We start from the raw sequence: 18,295 nt of genomic DNA on the forward strand, positions 1-18,295 counted from the left end.
TTCTAAGTCAGGTGAACAGAAGGACTTGAGATCCTGTATATTGTTATGATCACACCACGTCTCGTTAATCATAAGGCATACCCCCCCACCCCTCTTCTTACCAGAAAGATGCTTGTTTCTGTCAGCGCGACGCGTGGAAGAAACCAGCTGGCTGTACTGACACCGATAGCGTGTCTCGAGTGAGCCATGTTTCTGTGAAGCAAAGAACGTTACAGTCTCTTATGTCTCTCTGGAATGCTACCCTTTGAGTGTTAACTGCAACGCTGCTGGGTTTTTCATGCTGCTGGGTTTTTCATGCTCAACAGTTTCCTGTGTGTATCAAGAATGTTCCACCACCCAACTTGACACCTGTGGGAAGCATTGGCGTCAACATGGGCCAGCATCCCTGTGTAACACTTTTGACACATTGTAGAGTCTATGCCCCAACTAATTGAGGCTTCTGAGGGCAAAAGGGGGTGCAGCTCAATATTAGGAAGGTGTTTCTAATGTTTGTGTACTCAGTGTACATGGGGCTTAGTCTCAAGGTGCAGGGCTGAGTCCCAGGCAGGTAGCCGGCTAGTGATGGCTGTTCAACAGTCGGATGGCCTGGTGATAGGCGTTCCTCAGTCTCTCCTTCCCGGCTCTGATGCACCTGTACCATCTCTGTCTGCTAGATGGTGGCAGAGTGAACATACCTTAGTTCGGGTGGATGAGGTCTTTAACGCCTTGTTCATAGATTTGTCTAAAGCGTTTGACACTGTAGACCATGCAATACTTTTGGGTAAACTGTCGTCAATAGGACTGGGATTGAATTGACTCGGAAATCCTTGAAGATCATCGGTTGGCAACCACTGGTCCAGGGTGTCAGGCAAGATAAGAGGTGATATGGTCCTGAACTAGCCACTCAAAGCACTTCGTGATAACCGAGATGAGTGCTATGGGACGATAGTCACTTAGTTCAGTTACCTTCGCTTGCTTTGGTAAAGGAACAATGATGGACATCTTGAATCAAGTGGGGACAGCAGACTGGGATAGAGAGAGGTTGAATATGTCCGTGAACACTCCAGCCAGCTGGTCTGCGCATGCTCTGAGGACGCGGCTTGGGATGCCGTCCAGGAAAGCAGCCTCGTAAGGGTTAACACGCTTGAAACTTCTACTCACATTGACTACAGAGAATGGGAGCCCACAGTCCTCATAAGCATAAACTCTGTTTTCCTCGATGCAGGCAAAGAAGGTGTTAAGTTTGTGTGTATGTATCTCTCTGCCTTTTAAATTTGGAAATTAGTATTTCCAGTATCAAATCTGTTGTAGATTTGAGAAAATGGTAGCGAGAGGAGAACAGCGAGCAGTGTGGTGTGTGGCAGTAGGATGATCTCGGCAGGTGTCCAGGGGCTCCCTGTGTGCAATGTGTGATGAGGTTATTTAAAATGAGGCATCCAGAGAGGTGAGGGTTCAGCCTGAGACATACACTAGCAACTTCCCAGAATAAGAACAGGAAAAAAAATTGAAATACTCCATTACTTCAAGAACAGATGAGAACTTGTGGTTTGACACAAGGCGAGCAGTCTTAGCCGCTGAACACCATATTATGTTTGACATTTTTGACAGACTAAAGTTTGACCCAAAACTGACCCTGGTTGAATGGTCAGCCATGCTTTTCCTCATTTACTCGTCTGTTTCAGCTGGTAGAATAAATTGAACACTCAATTATAAACGTGACCTGTGGAATGCACATGTAATTTAGACTTCGGAGCACTAGTGCCCGTCATAATACATTAAAATGGCTCTGTACATCACTGTTTTAAGTCCAGTGCTCTCAGGCTATTATATTTGTATCATTTCTGTGGCACACATCACAAGAAAAGTCAGTTTTATCATTTTACTTTGGCTATTTCAGCCACACCTGTTGCTGACAGGTAGGGGTGCAAAGGGTCGGAAACTAACCAGTAAATTTCTGGTATTTTCCATGGGAAGTTAAGCCAGGGAATTTAGGGAGTTTTGCTTAAATTCAAAGAAGTTCGCTTATAACAGTCAACCTTTTTTTGTGGGATACACAAGGCAATTCTAGGTCTTGTGGCATATTTTGGTTAAACTATCCACAATTCAATGGAATTGCAACTACACTGTCTGAACCAAGGACTACATGCTTTCTGTTAAGTTTTGATTACAAAACTGGGTGGGGTGAATATATTTTATATGACATACATAATTTTTTGCTGACTAGTAAATAGTAGCCTACAGGAAAGTGTGTTTAAATCATTTCTAACTTGTTAACAATTTCTGCTAGTTAGTTTTTGCTACCATGTGGGTTTTAGCTTGCTTGAGCATGCTAACTGAGGAGTGTTAATTCACCTGTTTCCATACATGTTTCATGTAAAAACATTTCCTTACCAATGAGTTGTTTAACTGCTTAACTATTTATCTGTACATGGAATTGTATTTGTTGTTTTTTTAAACTCTTTTCTAATCTTTACAGGAAAATCTGATGTGTGGAGACATTTCGCTGCTGCTAATGTAGAAGGAAAAGCTGTGTACATTTGCAAATACTGTGCCAAATCATATGAGAAGAATGCAACAAAGCAGAATCATGCAGAATCATCTGGCCAAGTGCATATAAAGTTCCCTCAGCACTCACAACAAGCAACCTGACAAAAATCCCTCTACTTCGATTCGAGGTGAAAGTGATGAAGCAGACACCTTATCGATAGCAACATCCCACGGTCCTCCTGGAATAAAAAGTTTTTTTTGAATCAATGGAGGAACGTAGTCAGAGAAATGCTGATGAATGTCTTGCTCAAGCTGTGTATGCAACTGGTTCACCTCTGATGCTCACAGGCAATATATAACGGAAGAGATTTCTGAATATTCTTCGCCCAGCATACACCCCTCCAACCAAACATGCTTTATCTACTAAATTGCTGGATGCAGAGTTCAACAGAGTTCAAGTGAAGGTCAAGCAAATCATAGAGAAAGCAGACTGTATTGCAATAATCTCTGATGCGTGGTCGAATGTTCATGGGCAAGGAATAATTAACTACATCATCTCCACCCCTCAACCAGTATTCTACAAGAGCACAGACACAAGAGACAACAGACACACCGGTCTCTACATTGCAGATGAGCTGAAGGCAGTCATCAATGACCTTGGACCTCAGAAGGTATTTGCACTGGTGACAGACAATGCTGCGAACATGATGGCTGCTTGCTTCAGCCCTCACATCACACCCATTGGCTGTGCTGCCCATGCATTGAATCTGCTCCTCAAGGACATCATGGCACTGAAAACAATGGATACACTCTACAAGAGAGCCAAGGAAATGGTTAGGTATATGAAGGGTCAACAAGTTATAGCAGCAATCTACCTCACCAAGCAAAGTGAGAAGAATAAGAGCATCACATTGAAGCTGCCCAGCAACACTCATTGGGGTGGTGTTGTCGTCATCTTTGACAGTCTCCTGGAGGGGAAGGAGTCTCTCCAAGAAATGGCCATATAACAGTCTGACAACATGGACAGCCCCATCAAGAGGATCCTCCTGGATGATGTATTTTGGGAGAAAGTGGTAAGCAGCCTGAAACCTATAGCAGTAGCCATTGCACAGATTAAGGGAGACATGATGAAACTGCAGTTCTGAAATATATCAAAAAGCATAAAGACTTCTGCCTGAAGCCCATACACGCCGCAGCATACATGTTGGACCCAAAGTATGCTGGCAAGAGAATCCTGTCTGGTGCAGAGATCAACAAGGTCTATGGTGTCATCCCTACCATGTCTCACCACCTGGTTGAGGGCAAGGTTCTTGGCGGTCTGGTGAAGTACAATTCCAAGCAAGGGCTTTGGGATGGAGATGAAATATGGCAGTCGTGCCAACGTATCTCATCAGCCACCTGGTGGAAGGGACTTGAGACTCCTTCCCCTGTTGCCTCCATCATCCTCCAAATCCCACCAACATCAGCTGCCTCAGAGTGCAACTGGTCCTTGTTTGGGAACACACACACACACCAAAGCACGCAATACAAGGGTTGAAAAATTGGTGGCCATCAGGACAAATTGGAGGCTTTTTGAGCCTGACAACCTCAACAAGGTTTGAAAGTGACAGTGAAGATGAGGTCTCAGTCTGATGTTCAAGGAGGTGGACATTGAGGAGGTCCAGGGTGAAGACATCGAAGCCCGAGAGGAAGACTAACCAAAGCTTTAGTTTCTGGACTATAATTTTACAGATGTATGTTGAAAATATTTTTGGGAGATGCGATGGATAATTGGGGATCATTCAATATTCCCTTTTGTTGTTCAGTGAAATCATCCCATGTGAAGAGTCAACTAATTTAATTAAAGTTCAATTCGTAACTAAATAGTTCTATTGGAAGGATTTCATCATTTGCAAATATGTCTACTTATGATAAGGTAAAAGGTTTACGTTTCTGTCTCCATATGACATGGTAAATATATCTTACGCAAAAAAACATCTCAATTTAAATGGTATTAATATTAATTTGCATTTATTTCCGTTAATTCCCACGGAAAGTTTTGACCTCTAAATATTCCTCAAAATGTGCAACCCTACCAACAGGTGTATAAAATCAAGCACATAGCCATGCAATCTCCATAGACACACATTGGCAGTAGAATGGCCCGTACTGAAGAGCTCAGTGCCTTTCAAAGTGGCACTGACATAGGATGGCACTTTTCCAACAAGTCAGTTCGTCAAATTTCTGGCCTGTTAGAGCTGTCCCGGTCTTCTGTAAGTGCTGCTATTGTGAAGTGGAAACATCTAGGAGCAACAACTCCTCAGCTGTGTGACGTGGTACGTCACACAAGCTCACAGAACGGGACAGCCGAGTGCTGAAGCGCGTAACATATAACAATCGTCTGCCTCTGGAAGCAACATCAGCGCAAGACCTGTTCGTTGGGAGTTTCATGAAATGGGTTTCCACGGCCGAGCAGCCGCACAGAAGCCTAAGATCACCATGCGCAATGCCAAGCGTCGGCTGGAGTGGTGTAAAGCTCGCCACCATTTTACTCTGGAGCAGTGGAAATGTGTTTTCTGGATTGATGAATCCCGCTTCACCATCTGGCAGTCCGACGGACAAATCTGGATTTGGCGGATGCCAGGAGAACGCTACCTGCCCTAATGAATAGTTCCAACTAAATGCTACAGCATTCAATTACATTCTAGACGATTCTGTGCTTCCAACTTTGTGACAACAGTTTGGGGAAGGCCCTTTTCTGTTTCAGCATGACAATCCCCCTGTGCATAAAGCGAGGTCCATACAGAAATGGTTTGTCGATATCGGTGTGGAAGAACTTGACTGGCCTGCACAGAGCCCTGACTTCAACTCCATCAAACACTTTTGGAATGAATTGGAATGCCAACTGCGAACCAGGCCTAATTGCCCAACATCAGTGCCCGACCTCACTAATGCTCTTGTGGCTGAATGGAAGCCTTCCCAGAAGAAACTTGATATTCATCATCTCCAACTTATGTGAAAATAGTGAGTTTGTCTTGCAGTCAAAAAAATGGATAAGTGTTTCCAATGACAGACAATTAGTAGGCAATGCCTACTCATAATTGGTTAAAATCCCAATGCACACCGATGAGGTCATTGAAAACACTTATCCTCCTCCATCTTTTTTCCACAAAACATATATATATGTTTGGGGTGGTGCTGGAGATGATGAATATAAAGTTCAGAAATGTAGACATTTCCCTTTAAAATAAACCCTGTTTAATCTATAAAAAACATTTGTCACAGAAAATAGATGATTTGCAGAATGGATGAGATGGAGGTCATTACCACTCAATAAATTAATAGGGACATTTTAGACATGCTGCAGAATTTTATATCCCATCAAGGTGTGCCAAGGTTAAAAAAAGGTTGGGAACCCCTGCTCTAGGGAGCCAATTTCAGCAACCTGTCTGTCACACCTGTACCTTGTCATCCTCTGACTCACAGGAAGCGAGAGGGGGGAAGACAAGAGATTAATTAAGGCCTCAATGACTGGAGATAAGAGGGAAGGCAGGGGGAAATTGGAACAGTGGTGGAAAGAGAATAGTGTCTGCTAAGAGGGGATTGAGATATACTGTAGTTAACAGGGAGCTCTAGCCTTGCAGCCCATCTATAGACAGCCCTCTGGGAGCATACAAAACATATAGAGCCCTCTGTCTGCTCTGGATTGACAGTACTGTCAGAGTCATGGGAGAACTAGTGATCAATGGTGTTGGTGTAATAAGTCCTGTTTTCCCATCTTACACTACTGTGTGTGTGTGTGTGTGTGTGTGTGTGTGTGTGTGTGTGTGTGTGTGTGTGTGTGTGTGTGTGTGTGTGTGTGTGTGTGTGTGTGTGTGTGTGTGTGGGGGTGGGGGGGGGGGAACCAGGACACTTAGGTCAAAGATGAGCTCATGAATAAATAAATTGGCCACAAATAACAAACGGTATTCTGACAGGCCCACAGTGCAGCAACTGTCAATATGTATTGGTGATAGGAGGCACCGTGATTTGGAATTCTGCACAATGTCAATACGGTGCGACACTATTAAAGGCGCCACAAAAATGTTGATGAAAAACATCAACAAAATAAAGTACAAACACCGGGGTCACGCGAAGATACTTCCTACACTCTAACTACAAGTCAGTCTGCTGCGTAGGCTATCTGCTGTGTTTCTTGCCCTTTTTAATAATTCATATGACCCTGTGGGAGTAGCCACTGGCAGTAGTCTGACTCGACCTTTCCCAGAAGAGGACTGAGCACTCGGAGTTCTCCATGTTTAAGAGAGCCCAGGCATATCACCAACACCTAACCAGAAACAGAGCTTATGCAAACATTCCCATGGGGATGATTCTAAAACAAGCACACAGTCAGAGCCGTGGACAAAAGCAACATAACAACATAACAATTAAGTTAACTTCAGCAAAACCAACTGAAGAACAACAAAACTGAAGGGTTGGCTACTGATTATATTCAGCTTATGTCACCAACTGTACTCTACTTACACACCCGCTAGCTTCATTTGACTTATCTAGGCTTTAATTACACACAGTGTACACCTCTGTGTAAATACAGGGGAGTAATAAACGCTCAGCCTGTGCTGAGAGCGGTCACACCTGAGCGGCAGACAGACTGGCGGTCCCAGTCCAGACCGCAGTAGAGTAGACCCGAACTATACTGAGCAGCACAGCCAAACTCATCCAAAACAAACAGACCACTCCATTAAGGCACCTGGCATAAGTACTCACTGTATACAGTCATCACTACTCAAGGAAGCCTACCTCTGAGTCAACAACACAGCCGCTGTCCATTCCCTCATTTTCTACACAGTTACAGGTAGTGTATAGCAAAGAGCAATGAACAGACAGGATGGTGGGTGCAGTTGTGACCAGTAGATGGCTCTGTTAATTCATTAGTACATACAGGTAACTGCCAAAACAAAGGATACGACATATATTCAAAGCAGGTGCTTCAACATAGGTGTGGTTCCTGAGTTAATTAAGCAGTTAACGTCCCATCATGCTTAGGGTCACGCAGAAGTTGGCATGAATAAAAACTGAACTTGACGCGAGAATGTGCTTTAGACCATGTGTATGCACAGTTTCTAGTGGTTGAAGTATTGAATTGCAAGACAAAAGTGGCGTAGTAGCCTTGTGCAAATGGGGAATATATGATGACACTATTATTCATAACAAACAAAAAAACAGGTAGCTAAATATAATAACAAGATGCAACAAGATTGGTGTTAGTGAGAGGAGCAGAAATCGATTTATATCACAACCAATGCAGAATAAATTCCTCATCTTTTCTGGCCATGGTGAGTTCATATTTCCTTAGTAGCCATACAACACCCATACGCATCTGTCATTTAATTGGACCTATTAAACAGGCTATTATAATTCCAGTTTTTTTTTGCTCTACGCATCTGAAAAGGAGAGCAGTTTATAACATGCAGTATAATTTAACAGGTGAACAGACAGATGCGCATGGGTTGATATTTTGCATGGAAGTGCGTTACAACTGTAAGTAGGCCTACTGTAATCCAAATAGACAATGTTTCAGAATTCACGGGCAGTGCCGTATATTTAGGTTTGGGAAAAAGTAAACGTAAAACATTATTGATTCAAACGTTCTGTTTACAGGTCCACAACAATTTATAATTGTTTTTGTCTTTCAGAAACAGTCAGAGCAAATGTAACTGCAAAAGAAAACTCCACTCCAGACACATGATGTTGACTCTCACCGACAATAAAGCGAGTCAACCTTTCTTTAGGGACCTTGATGTATTGAGGAGAAATGCTCATTTCATTCCATCGAGTTCCCCATCTATCAGTAAGTTTCAATTAGTTTGTAATTCTTGAAACATTATTTTGGAGTACTCGGCAGCATGAAAAAAACAGTACCTTCATCATTCATTTTTGCAACTTAAAAGTTGCTAAAAGGGTTATAATAACACATCTGTATTTCCTTTTCCCCTTTTCCTCAGTCCACGTCTAAAACCTGCATCATAAGGGCAACCTGTTATGTATGGCCTTTGGGCAGTCAGTGGAAGTCAGAGCAAAGTCATTCAAGTGTTGAGCAGAGACAATAACACTGAACGTAGTGCAGTCCACATTACAACACATTATACAGCACTCTCATTATTTCCTGGTGGTATTTTAATGGACTAGTCCTTGAGGTGCTATTCCAAATAATGTGCTGAGAAAACACCTGCTAGGACATATTTAGTTTTACCGTTGAGTGCCTTTAGGGTATCTTATGCACATATACTACCTACTGACCTCAGGTAACCCCCAATAAAGGAAGCAAAATGGCATCTCTCAACACAGGTACTTGTCTGCATGTGTGTTTTTGGTTTATTGTTGTGTGTGTGTGTGTGTGTGTGTGTGTGTTCAGTGGTTCGTCCTTTGAAAGTTGCAGAGTACTAAGGCACAGCTTGCATGGTGCTGCAGAATTCTATGGCACATTATTTAAGTGTGAACCACTGGTATCATGAATACTAGTTAGTGCTAGTTTGACCACCAGAGGGCATCTTTGAGAGGCATTTGATAGCCTTCAATAGTGGCTGTACTAGAGAATTTAAAACCTTTTTTGTAAGAACATAGAATACGTGTCTGATTTTAAGAAATGTTGATTAATTAATTTGATTAATATTATGGTGTTTCTATTCCAAGAAAAAAGGAAAAACCCTCTGAGCTTCCAATAGGATGGAACGGAAAACATGGCGCTGTACAACGTGACGGTCGGGAGTAGCCTACAATACTGGGCTATTTAGCTAAAGAATCCCCGTGTCGTGCGGGCACGCGGGCGACCAGGGTTCAATTCCCCGATGGGGAGGAAGGAGTAGGCTGTCCTTATAAGAATTTGTACTTACCTGATTCCATATGTGTTATTTCATAGTTGATGTCTTCACTACTATTCTACAATGTAGAAAATAGTAAAAAATAAAGAAACCCTGGAATGAGTAGGTGTCCAAACTTTTGACTGCTACTTGCTTAATTTTACAGTGTTTCTATTCCAAGCAAAACAAAAAACCCTCTGAGTTTCCATTAGGATGGAACTTCAACATGCTCTTTAAATAAGACCTACACCACTTTTAACAGCACATTACTCAACACTAGTGAGACTCATGTCGCCTACTGTAGGCCTATAGTATATAGACAAATATGACGTGACTCTCCGCTAATATTTACACAGAGGATTGGAGGATTCTAAATTAAAACCAAAAGCCGCCTCATGGGTCTCCCGGTGGTGGCCGGCACGGGTATTGAACCTGCATCTGTAGCAATGCATTTTGCACTGCGCCACTCAGGAGTCCCCATCCACAAAGTATCAAAATACAGAGAGGTGTTGGTAAAGGTATATTGTCCTGCTAATAGCCCACAATGGGCTATTATAATACTATACATGGTGTCCAGGTCAGGATAACCAAAACATTTCTTTATTTTAACCTCTTACTTCTACCCCCTCCTTTTTTGAAAATTCTGTTAAAAATCGCGCAACTTTTCAGCGTCCTGCTACTCATGCCAGGAATATAGTATATGCATATGATTAGTATGTGTGGATAGAAAACACTCTGAAGTTTATAAAACTGGTTAAATCACGGCTGTGACTATAACAGATCGTGTGTTTCATTGAAAAACGCAAGAAAAACTGCTCTCTGAAAGCAAAAAATAATTTCCATAAGTCACTTCCACCAGTTGTTAAAAGAGAACAGGATTTAATGGGAATCTGCCTGCAATTCATACAAATTCCGCACGATGGCGCCATTGTCCTAATTTTCAATTGAATTAATTGTTGGAAAATCCATCTATCTGACCTCCATTTTCCCAGTCTTCACCCGGATGCAGTTGAGGGAGATATCAGATGGCATTGTTTTTGAAGTGAATACCTATTGAAGAGACATCGCCCTGTAATCATTTTGATAGATTATAAACGTTTACTAATACCTAAAGTTGGATTACAAAAGGATTTCGAAGTGTTTTGTGAAAGTTTATCGTCGACTTTTTTAATTTTAAAAAATTACGCAGCGTTTAAAAACGATGATTTTTTCTGAATGACACAACTTCCATACAAAGCTATTTTGGGTATATATGGACCGATTTAAACGAAAAAAAGACCCAATAGTGATGTTTATGGGGCATATAGGAGTGCCAAGAAAGAAGCTCGTCTAAGGTAATGAATGTTTTATATTTTATTTCTGCGTTTTGGGTAGCGCCGGCTATCGCAAAATCTGTTGTTTACGTGTCGAGCTGGCATTTTGGGGGGTGCATGCTATCAGATAATAGCTTCTGATGCTTTCGCCGAAAAGCATTTTAAAAATCTGACTTGCTGGCTAGGTTCACAACGAGTGTAGCTTTAATTCAATACCCTGCTTGTGAATTTTGATCAAAGATTGAGTTGTAACGAGTACATTTAGCATTTAGCGTAGCGCATTTGCATTTCCAGGGGCATACTTGGGACGTCTGCGTGTCAAGTATTCTCAAGAAGTTTTAAAGACTATCAGAAAGAATGTTATACTTATTTATTTTAATCCAGAGCCATGAATGAGTCACTCAGCTTTATGTAGGTGACGGGCTATATGACTGTGCCATCAACTTGATAATATACATATATAAATCTATATTTCGTTTAAAAAAAAATGAAAGTAAGCGATAGTAATTTGAATAATGGACAAAATAATATTTATAAAGGCCAAAACATTCATTTCTTTTTATAGAGAAATGCTGGGCCAATTGTGCGCTGCCCTATGGGACTCCCAATCACCGTGTGATACATAATAATACTTTATGTTTTGTCTTTTCTGATGGATTAAACTGAAGATTGCAACCAATCACAGCCGGTTGATACAGCCAACCAAACTTAGAAATACATTTCACGGTAGAATTCCTCCCCTACCCACCTTCTAGGCAAGTCTATTGTCCAGCTATCTGCTAATAGCCACAATGGCGCAGTACAACGTGACCGTGTGTGTTTGAAATAGTATTTTCCAGTAAGCAACAATTTGTTACCTTCATTAGACAACTTTGTTCCAATATCTGTAATTCAGTGATATTTATTCCCAGTTATTCGTTATGATCCATAACTAAATAAACATCTGCATTTTGAAAGAGTATTTTAATCATAATTTTATTAACTCCAACTAAAATGTAGTTTAAATAACTATCAGCATTTTGAATGTCTTTTTTCTAATTATTTTATAAACCAAAGCATAAAGACGTTGAATAAATACTGTACCACTGTTTTGAGCACTTAAGCATCGAATACATTGCAGGTAGGGGGATGTTCACACCTACAGTAGCCGGGCAAAAAAAAATAAGTCTATTGTCCTGCTGTAAAGAGTCTATAGAGAGTCTATAAAGAGTCTATAAAGAGTCTATAAAGAGTCTATAAAGAGTCTATAAAGAGTCTATAAAGAGTCTATAAAGAGTCTATAAAGAGTCTATAAAGAGTCTATAAAGAGTCTATAAAGAGTCTACTGCTAAATCGGTCTACAAGTGTTTGAAAACCTGAGTTTTCATTTTGCCTCCAGCTGTCCATCAATACTGTAAATAAAAACACAGCATCTTGTTTACATTCTTTATTGTAACCACAATGTCACAAATAATTTGTACCTACCTTTTCAATTACTTTTAAAGTTTGGGATTCATTTGATTAATATTATGGTTTTTATATTCCAAGAAAAACCCTCTAGGTGTCCGTTAGGATGGAACCGAAAATATGGCGCTGTACAACGTGATGGTCGGGAGTTGGCTACAGTGCTGGACTATTTAGCTAAAGAATCTCATGTGTCGTGCGGGCATGCGGAGACCGGGGTTCAATTCCCCAACAGGGAGGAAGGAGTAGGCTGTCCTTGTAAATAAGAATTTGTTCTTAACTTCTCTAGGGTAGGGGGCAGCATTGGGAATTTTGGATGAAAACCCAAATGAAACTGCTTGCTACTCAGCCATAAAAGCTAGAATATGCATATAATTGGATTTGGATAGAAAACACTGAAGTTTCTAAAACTGTATGAACGATGTCTGAGTATAACAGAACTCATATGGCAGTTAAAAACCTGAGAAAAAATCCAACCAGGAAGTGGGAAATCTGAGGTTTGTAGTTTTTCCAACTCTTGCCCTATCGAATACACAGTGTCTATGGGGTCATATTGCACTTCCTACAGCTTCCACTATGTGTCAACAGTCTTTAGAACCTTGTTTGAGGCTTCTACTGTGAAGTGGGGGCGAATGAGAGGGGAATGAGTCAGAGGTCTGCCAGGAGCCACGAGCTGACCATGCGCGGTCACGTGAAAGTTAGCTTGCGTTCCATTGCTTTTCTACAGACAAAGGAATTCTCCGGTTGGAACATTATTGAAGATTTATGTTAAAAACATCCTAAAGATTGATTCTATACATCGTTTGACATGTTTCTACGGACTGTAACGAAACCAAATTAGTTATTTGGACATAAATGAAGGACATTATCGAACAAAACAAACATTTATTGTGGAACTGGGATTCCTGGGAGTGCATTCTGATGAAGATCATCAAAGGTAAGTGAATATTTATAATGCTATTTCTGACTTCTGTTGACTCCAACATGGTGAATATCAATTTGGCTTGATTTGTCGTCTGAGTGCCGTACTCAGATTACTGCATGGTTTGCTTTTTCCGTAAAGTTTTTTTGAAATCTGACACAGTGGTTGAATTAAGGAGAAGTGGATCTATAATACCATGTATAACACTTGTATCTTTTAGCAATGTTTATTATCAGTATTTCTGTAAATTGATGTGGCTCTCTGCAAAATCACCGGATATTTTGGAACTTCTGAACAGGTCTACAAACCTGACTCAGTTAAACCAGCTCTGGCTGGAGGAATGGGCCAAAATTCACCCAACTTATTGTAACCTGAAGGCTACAATTTAAAGGCAATGTTAACAAATACTAATTGAGTGTATGTAAACTTCTGACCACTGGGAATGTGATGAAAGAAATAAAAGCTGAAATAAATCACTCTATACTATTATTCTGACATTTCATATTCTTAAAATAAGTGGTGATCCTAACTGACCTAGGACAGGGATTTTTTACTAGGATTCAATGTCAGGAATTGTGAAAAACTGAGTTTAAATGTATTTGGCTAAGGTATATGTAAACTTCCGACTTCAACTGTACAGTCCTGCTAATAACAGGGTTAGTAATATATCTGTGAGAATATCCAAGGGGCTTTTATATAATTCTAAATTAATAATAAATCGCTTGGTTTAAAAAATAATATTTTGGAGATGTAAAATGAGTGAGAAAAAGGCCCTTCTTAAACATTGTTACTAATTTGTAAATAAAGCCAGTATGTTATTTAGAATGATTTATTTCCATTTGTAGAGGGAGAGAAACCAAAAACCTACAGTCATCTCATGGGTCTCCCAGGCGAGGCCAGCACGGGTATTGAACCAGCATCTGTAGCTACACAGCTTGCACTGCTATGCAGTGTCTTAGACCTTTGCGCCACTCAGGTGCTGTACAACATGACCGGTCGGAAGTGGCCTACAGTACTACAGTAAGAGCAAAATAAAATAATAAAAACCTTAGTATAACAACAGTTTTAGTAAGTATTACTGAAGTCGGGCACAATTATACGTTTCTATTTAGGTTTATGTCGCCCATTCATTGTCGGAATGAGACACAGTAGGACCCAAAAGCGTAATCAGTGCTCTAACTCCCCTTTAGCACTGGTCTGGAGCAATGAAGTGGTGACGCGGGGTACCGTACTTAACCACAAATTACCTCTTAGTCCGCAGCATAATCGCAAAACTTTTAGTGGAGCAACCACTGTATGTGGTACGGTTACATGGGGACAGGTGCTGCTGTGCTGGCTGCCATAGAGCTGGATGTCCCTGAGGTAAGGAAAGTACAGCAGAGATTAGCAGGTCTCAGATGGGGAGCGAGGGGAGGGGATAGGTGGGGGGGTTAAGGGCTATTCTGAGTATATACCATCACACCCCTCCATCCCCTCTGAAATCAGACACGTTGCCTGCCCTTCAGCAGAAGGAAGTAGCGTTCTTGTGTCGTTGACAGTCTACTGTAGTGTCTGTGGACAGGGTGATTAGGAGCAGTCAAAACATAATTCTCTATTGGTTTGGATGCTGAGCTCCTGGGAGCACGATGAGAATGGATGGAGTAAATAGTGTGACTCTCCAGCTCCCAACAGGGGACAACAAATTGAGACAGTCTGGAACTCTGCCTTAGAAGACTATACTCATGACAAGACTACCAGGAAATTAAACTCTCATTCCGACACACTCGCTCTCACATCCCCAGTAAGGATTATCTACAGTATAACACAATCTCAGACACGCGCGCATGGGTACTCCCCATACTTACTCACCGATATCTACACCATGAATAACCTCACCATGAATAACTTAACCTCTCTTCACTAATCAATCAACATGAAAGGTACATTATTAGTGCCAAGAAGTTAGGGATCTAATAACTTTTAAATTATTGGAATATTACGAGATTTCATTTCGTTCTCAGTCTGCAGCCTAATAAAAAGCTGCCTTAAGATTGGCTCTGTAATTGTGCTGAAAGAGATTAAAATCTGTGTGCAAACATAATTACCCATAAATCCAGTCCATAAAAGCTGACTGAGCATGAACTTGGACAGACTCTGGCCCTCCCGGGTCCCCAGTACAATGGCTACTAGAGTACAGCCAGTCACTCTAAAAGGGTCTTCACATACATGCTACACATATACTGCACTGTAAACTTGTGACCTTGTCACGTCTCGACCGCTACCTCAGAGGTAACGCACGACACAACCGCCCCCCTTTGAACAGAAATGTCTCATTGAGTACACATAATAGCAAAGCAATGTTTTTGAAACAGCTTTGAGTTTTTACCTGAAATAGTAACAGCCGGATACATTCTGTAAATGTCGCAGTGTTTTTTTTGTTTGTTGCTAGACCGCACTGTGACACTGAGGTCCAGGCATGAATCAACTTCCCAGGGAATTATTAATATTTTAAAATTCGCAAATTTGCTTTTACCTCATATAATGACTTCCATGATATTGATTAAATTAAGCCTGTTTTTTTCTAAGATAACCTTAAACTACCTACCGCATTAAAGTTAAGAGCAACCATCTAGCTATGGTTCAGCAAAACGTCAGCATTCAGCTACAGCCAGCATGTTTATGTGAAGATATAGAAATGATTCTGTTTCGCTAGCTAACGTTACCTAGCTGTGTAGCCTATATTACAATAATATGTACGACACTATGACAGCGTTACTCTACTTTTAGAGCCGTATGGAAGGGGTAAGCATTCATTATTGATATGCTAACATTACTTGATCATGAAGCATGTTGTTAGCGAGTAGGAGTCAGCGGTGTATTGTCAGCTAATTTAGAAAATAAACCCTTTATTTGCCTGCACATGCTTGTGGAATGTTGCATTATTCAAGAGTGTAATATGGTTTGGTTGCATGATTTAATATCGTAATACTGTACTTTTCAGAATAAAAGTTGTCCGATTGTTAAATAGTTTGTGCTAACTGGCTAGTGGCCATTGTGATAGTTATGGTCAATTTGAGTTGCGGACCAAGAATGTTGTGTTTGTTTTGCTTTTTTTTTGCTTCTTTTTAATAATTATTTATTACAAAAAACACAAGGGGTAACATTAAAGCATTAGAACATGAAGGACAAACAATACAGCATCAAGACACTATCAAGCATGTATCAGTCTTTCCGCAACAGAGCCAACCTTGTGTGTGAAAGTGCGTGTGCATGATAGTGATGAAAAAGTAAACTGACATATTTTTCATGATCACAATCTTGTGAATCCCGAACCCTCCAAGATCCCCCCCACAGTTCCCCAATAGCTTTCCCTCAACCATTCGAGACCCCTCCCACAGACCCCCCCCCCCCGAAGAAAACCCCCCCCAATTAATTCCATTCCCCACCAACAACCAAGAAAATGAACTGAAGAGAAAAAAGGAAAAGACAGAAGAAAACAACAAACAATGCAAAAAAATGTAAAAATAAAAACTAATTTAAAACAAAGGACATCAAGGAGAACTAAAATCATAACAGCAATGCCTACTTTATATGTTTGTGTGCAGGTCTGGCACTGTGTGTTCTTGTATGTGTTTATTTGAATGAGAGTGTGTGTATATGCATGGGTACAAACACCTGCACGACATCAGCCTCAGGCAAACCGGCATTAGTTGTAAAAACCCTGCCACCGTGAAATGTAAGGAAAGGATGTAACGTGAATTGAAAAGTAGAAATCTCTTTCGGAACTCTGCTCCTCAGACTCTCAATCAAGAGTCGAGGAGCAGCCGCTGCTCTGTTGACCGCAGCCGCTGTTCTCTTTTACGTGACAGCCATATGCATATATCCATCCAACATTTCCCCTTCTCACACTAATCCTCGTATTAATATCTAAAAATAATAATAAAATCACTTAATGATAGTGTGTGAGAGAAAGAGAGCAAGCGAGAAAGTGAGAAATAGAACAAGAAAGATATTCCAGAGGCCCAAGTGATTATACCTTCTCCTATGGCCCCCCCTTTAGGCAAGAGCTCAGTGTTGAAACAGAGCTCCACTACATAGGCTTATATGTACTGTATGTGATGAGTGATCATTTGTCAAATGTGATGAGCTGTAATTGGCAAGTACTGTACATGCAGCATATTTAGCCATATCTATTGCCTCTCAGGTGATATTAAAGAGTGTGTGGACTTAATGGTTGGGACTTAATAAATGTGTAATACATGTGTTTTTACAGTAACCTACAAGTGAAGTAGGGATATTTGCCTGATGTGGTTATGGTTTGGTTACCTGTGAAGTGGTGCTGGTTGGTGCTGATCCGATTGGCTTGCTGGATGTTGCAGCAGAGGTGGAGCATAGCTAGCATGGTGATGATCATCACCACACTCTGGAGGAGCAGAGTCAGTTCAAACTGCTTCCCTATCCTGTAGGTAGATATTACAGTAACTAATCAAAATTCAGTGTCTGTACAGACAATGCTCACTTCCTCTAACCACTTAGTTTTTTTCTATCCATATGTTTAATGTAAACACGATAACCTGCAAACTGCTGTATGCTCCCAAGTGATTTGTTTCAACATGTGAGTGAGCATTCAATAGTTTATTCTGTTCACTTTGAAATCAGTCCCAGTGACCTTTCTCTCCCCTGGCCTCACCAGAAGAAGATGCGAAGGATGTTGGCGATGAGCAGCAGCAGGCAAACACGGGTGGAGAATCCCTCAGTGTTGCTGCTCCTCTGGATCTCCTGGTACTGAGGCACGTAAGGCAGGGCCCCTCCAAACACCATCACACAGGAGGCTAGCCACGACAGCAAGGTCCACGAGCCCTCCATGTTCTCCTCCAGGATGCCCACCTCAATGTCCATCTCTAGCTAGGGCCTCACAGACGGCAGCCTGGCCTCAGTCACACCCAGCCCTGTGGAGTGCACAAACAGATACTCCTGATGACCAAGCTTAGAATTAAATAACATGTGTTGTTAGAGAACTTTACCTTCACTCTCTTGTACCCTTAAAAGATGAGTTACCAACAAACTGCATGCACCATCTCCCACTCAGTCAAGACTCAACAATGCCAATGCACCTCCATATCAAATTATTTCTGGCTAACAACCTTACTGTTATTATCAATTAAAATGGTCAAAAACGACAACAATAGCTCTTAGCAAAGAGACAAGTATTTTGCTAAGACTGTCTGGGTTGGTCTGAGTGGGGAGGGGGAAACTGAAAACTAGCCGTTATTGGCAGAGAAGTTAGAAACTCTCTCTTATTGGTCTATTAACTCATTTACTGCCTGGTGATT

At 41.2% G+C, this 18,295-nt stretch overlaps 1 protein-coding gene across 4 annotated transcripts in view; it reads right to left on the bottom strand.

The window, feature by feature from the left end:
• Positions 1-18,295, bottom strand: part of LOC139371043 (solute carrier family 66 member 2) — an 86,727-nt gene that overhangs the window by 63,804 nt on the left and 4,628 nt on the right. For all 4 annotated transcript variants that reach the window (XM_071111094.1, XM_071111087.1, XM_071111109.1 and 1 more), the window contains exons 2-3: positions 17,653-17,911; positions 17,289-17,422 (exon numbers count right to left, since the gene is read on the bottom strand). In XM_071111094.1, coding sequence (XP_070967195.1) covers positions 17,289-17,422; positions 17,653-17,861 — 343 coding nt within the window. In that variant the 5' untranslated portion in view covers positions 17,862-17,911. The remainder of the gene's footprint in view (positions 1-17,288; positions 17,423-17,652; positions 17,912-18,295) is intronic.

The sequence above is a fragment of the Oncorhynchus clarkii genome, chromosome 2, assembly GCF_045791955.1.
Source record: "Oncorhynchus clarkii lewisi isolate Uvic-CL-2024 chromosome 2, UVic_Ocla_1.0, whole genome shotgun sequence".
NCBI classification, from domain to species: Eukaryota; Metazoa; Chordata; class Actinopteri; order Salmoniformes; family Salmonidae; genus Oncorhynchus; species Oncorhynchus clarkii.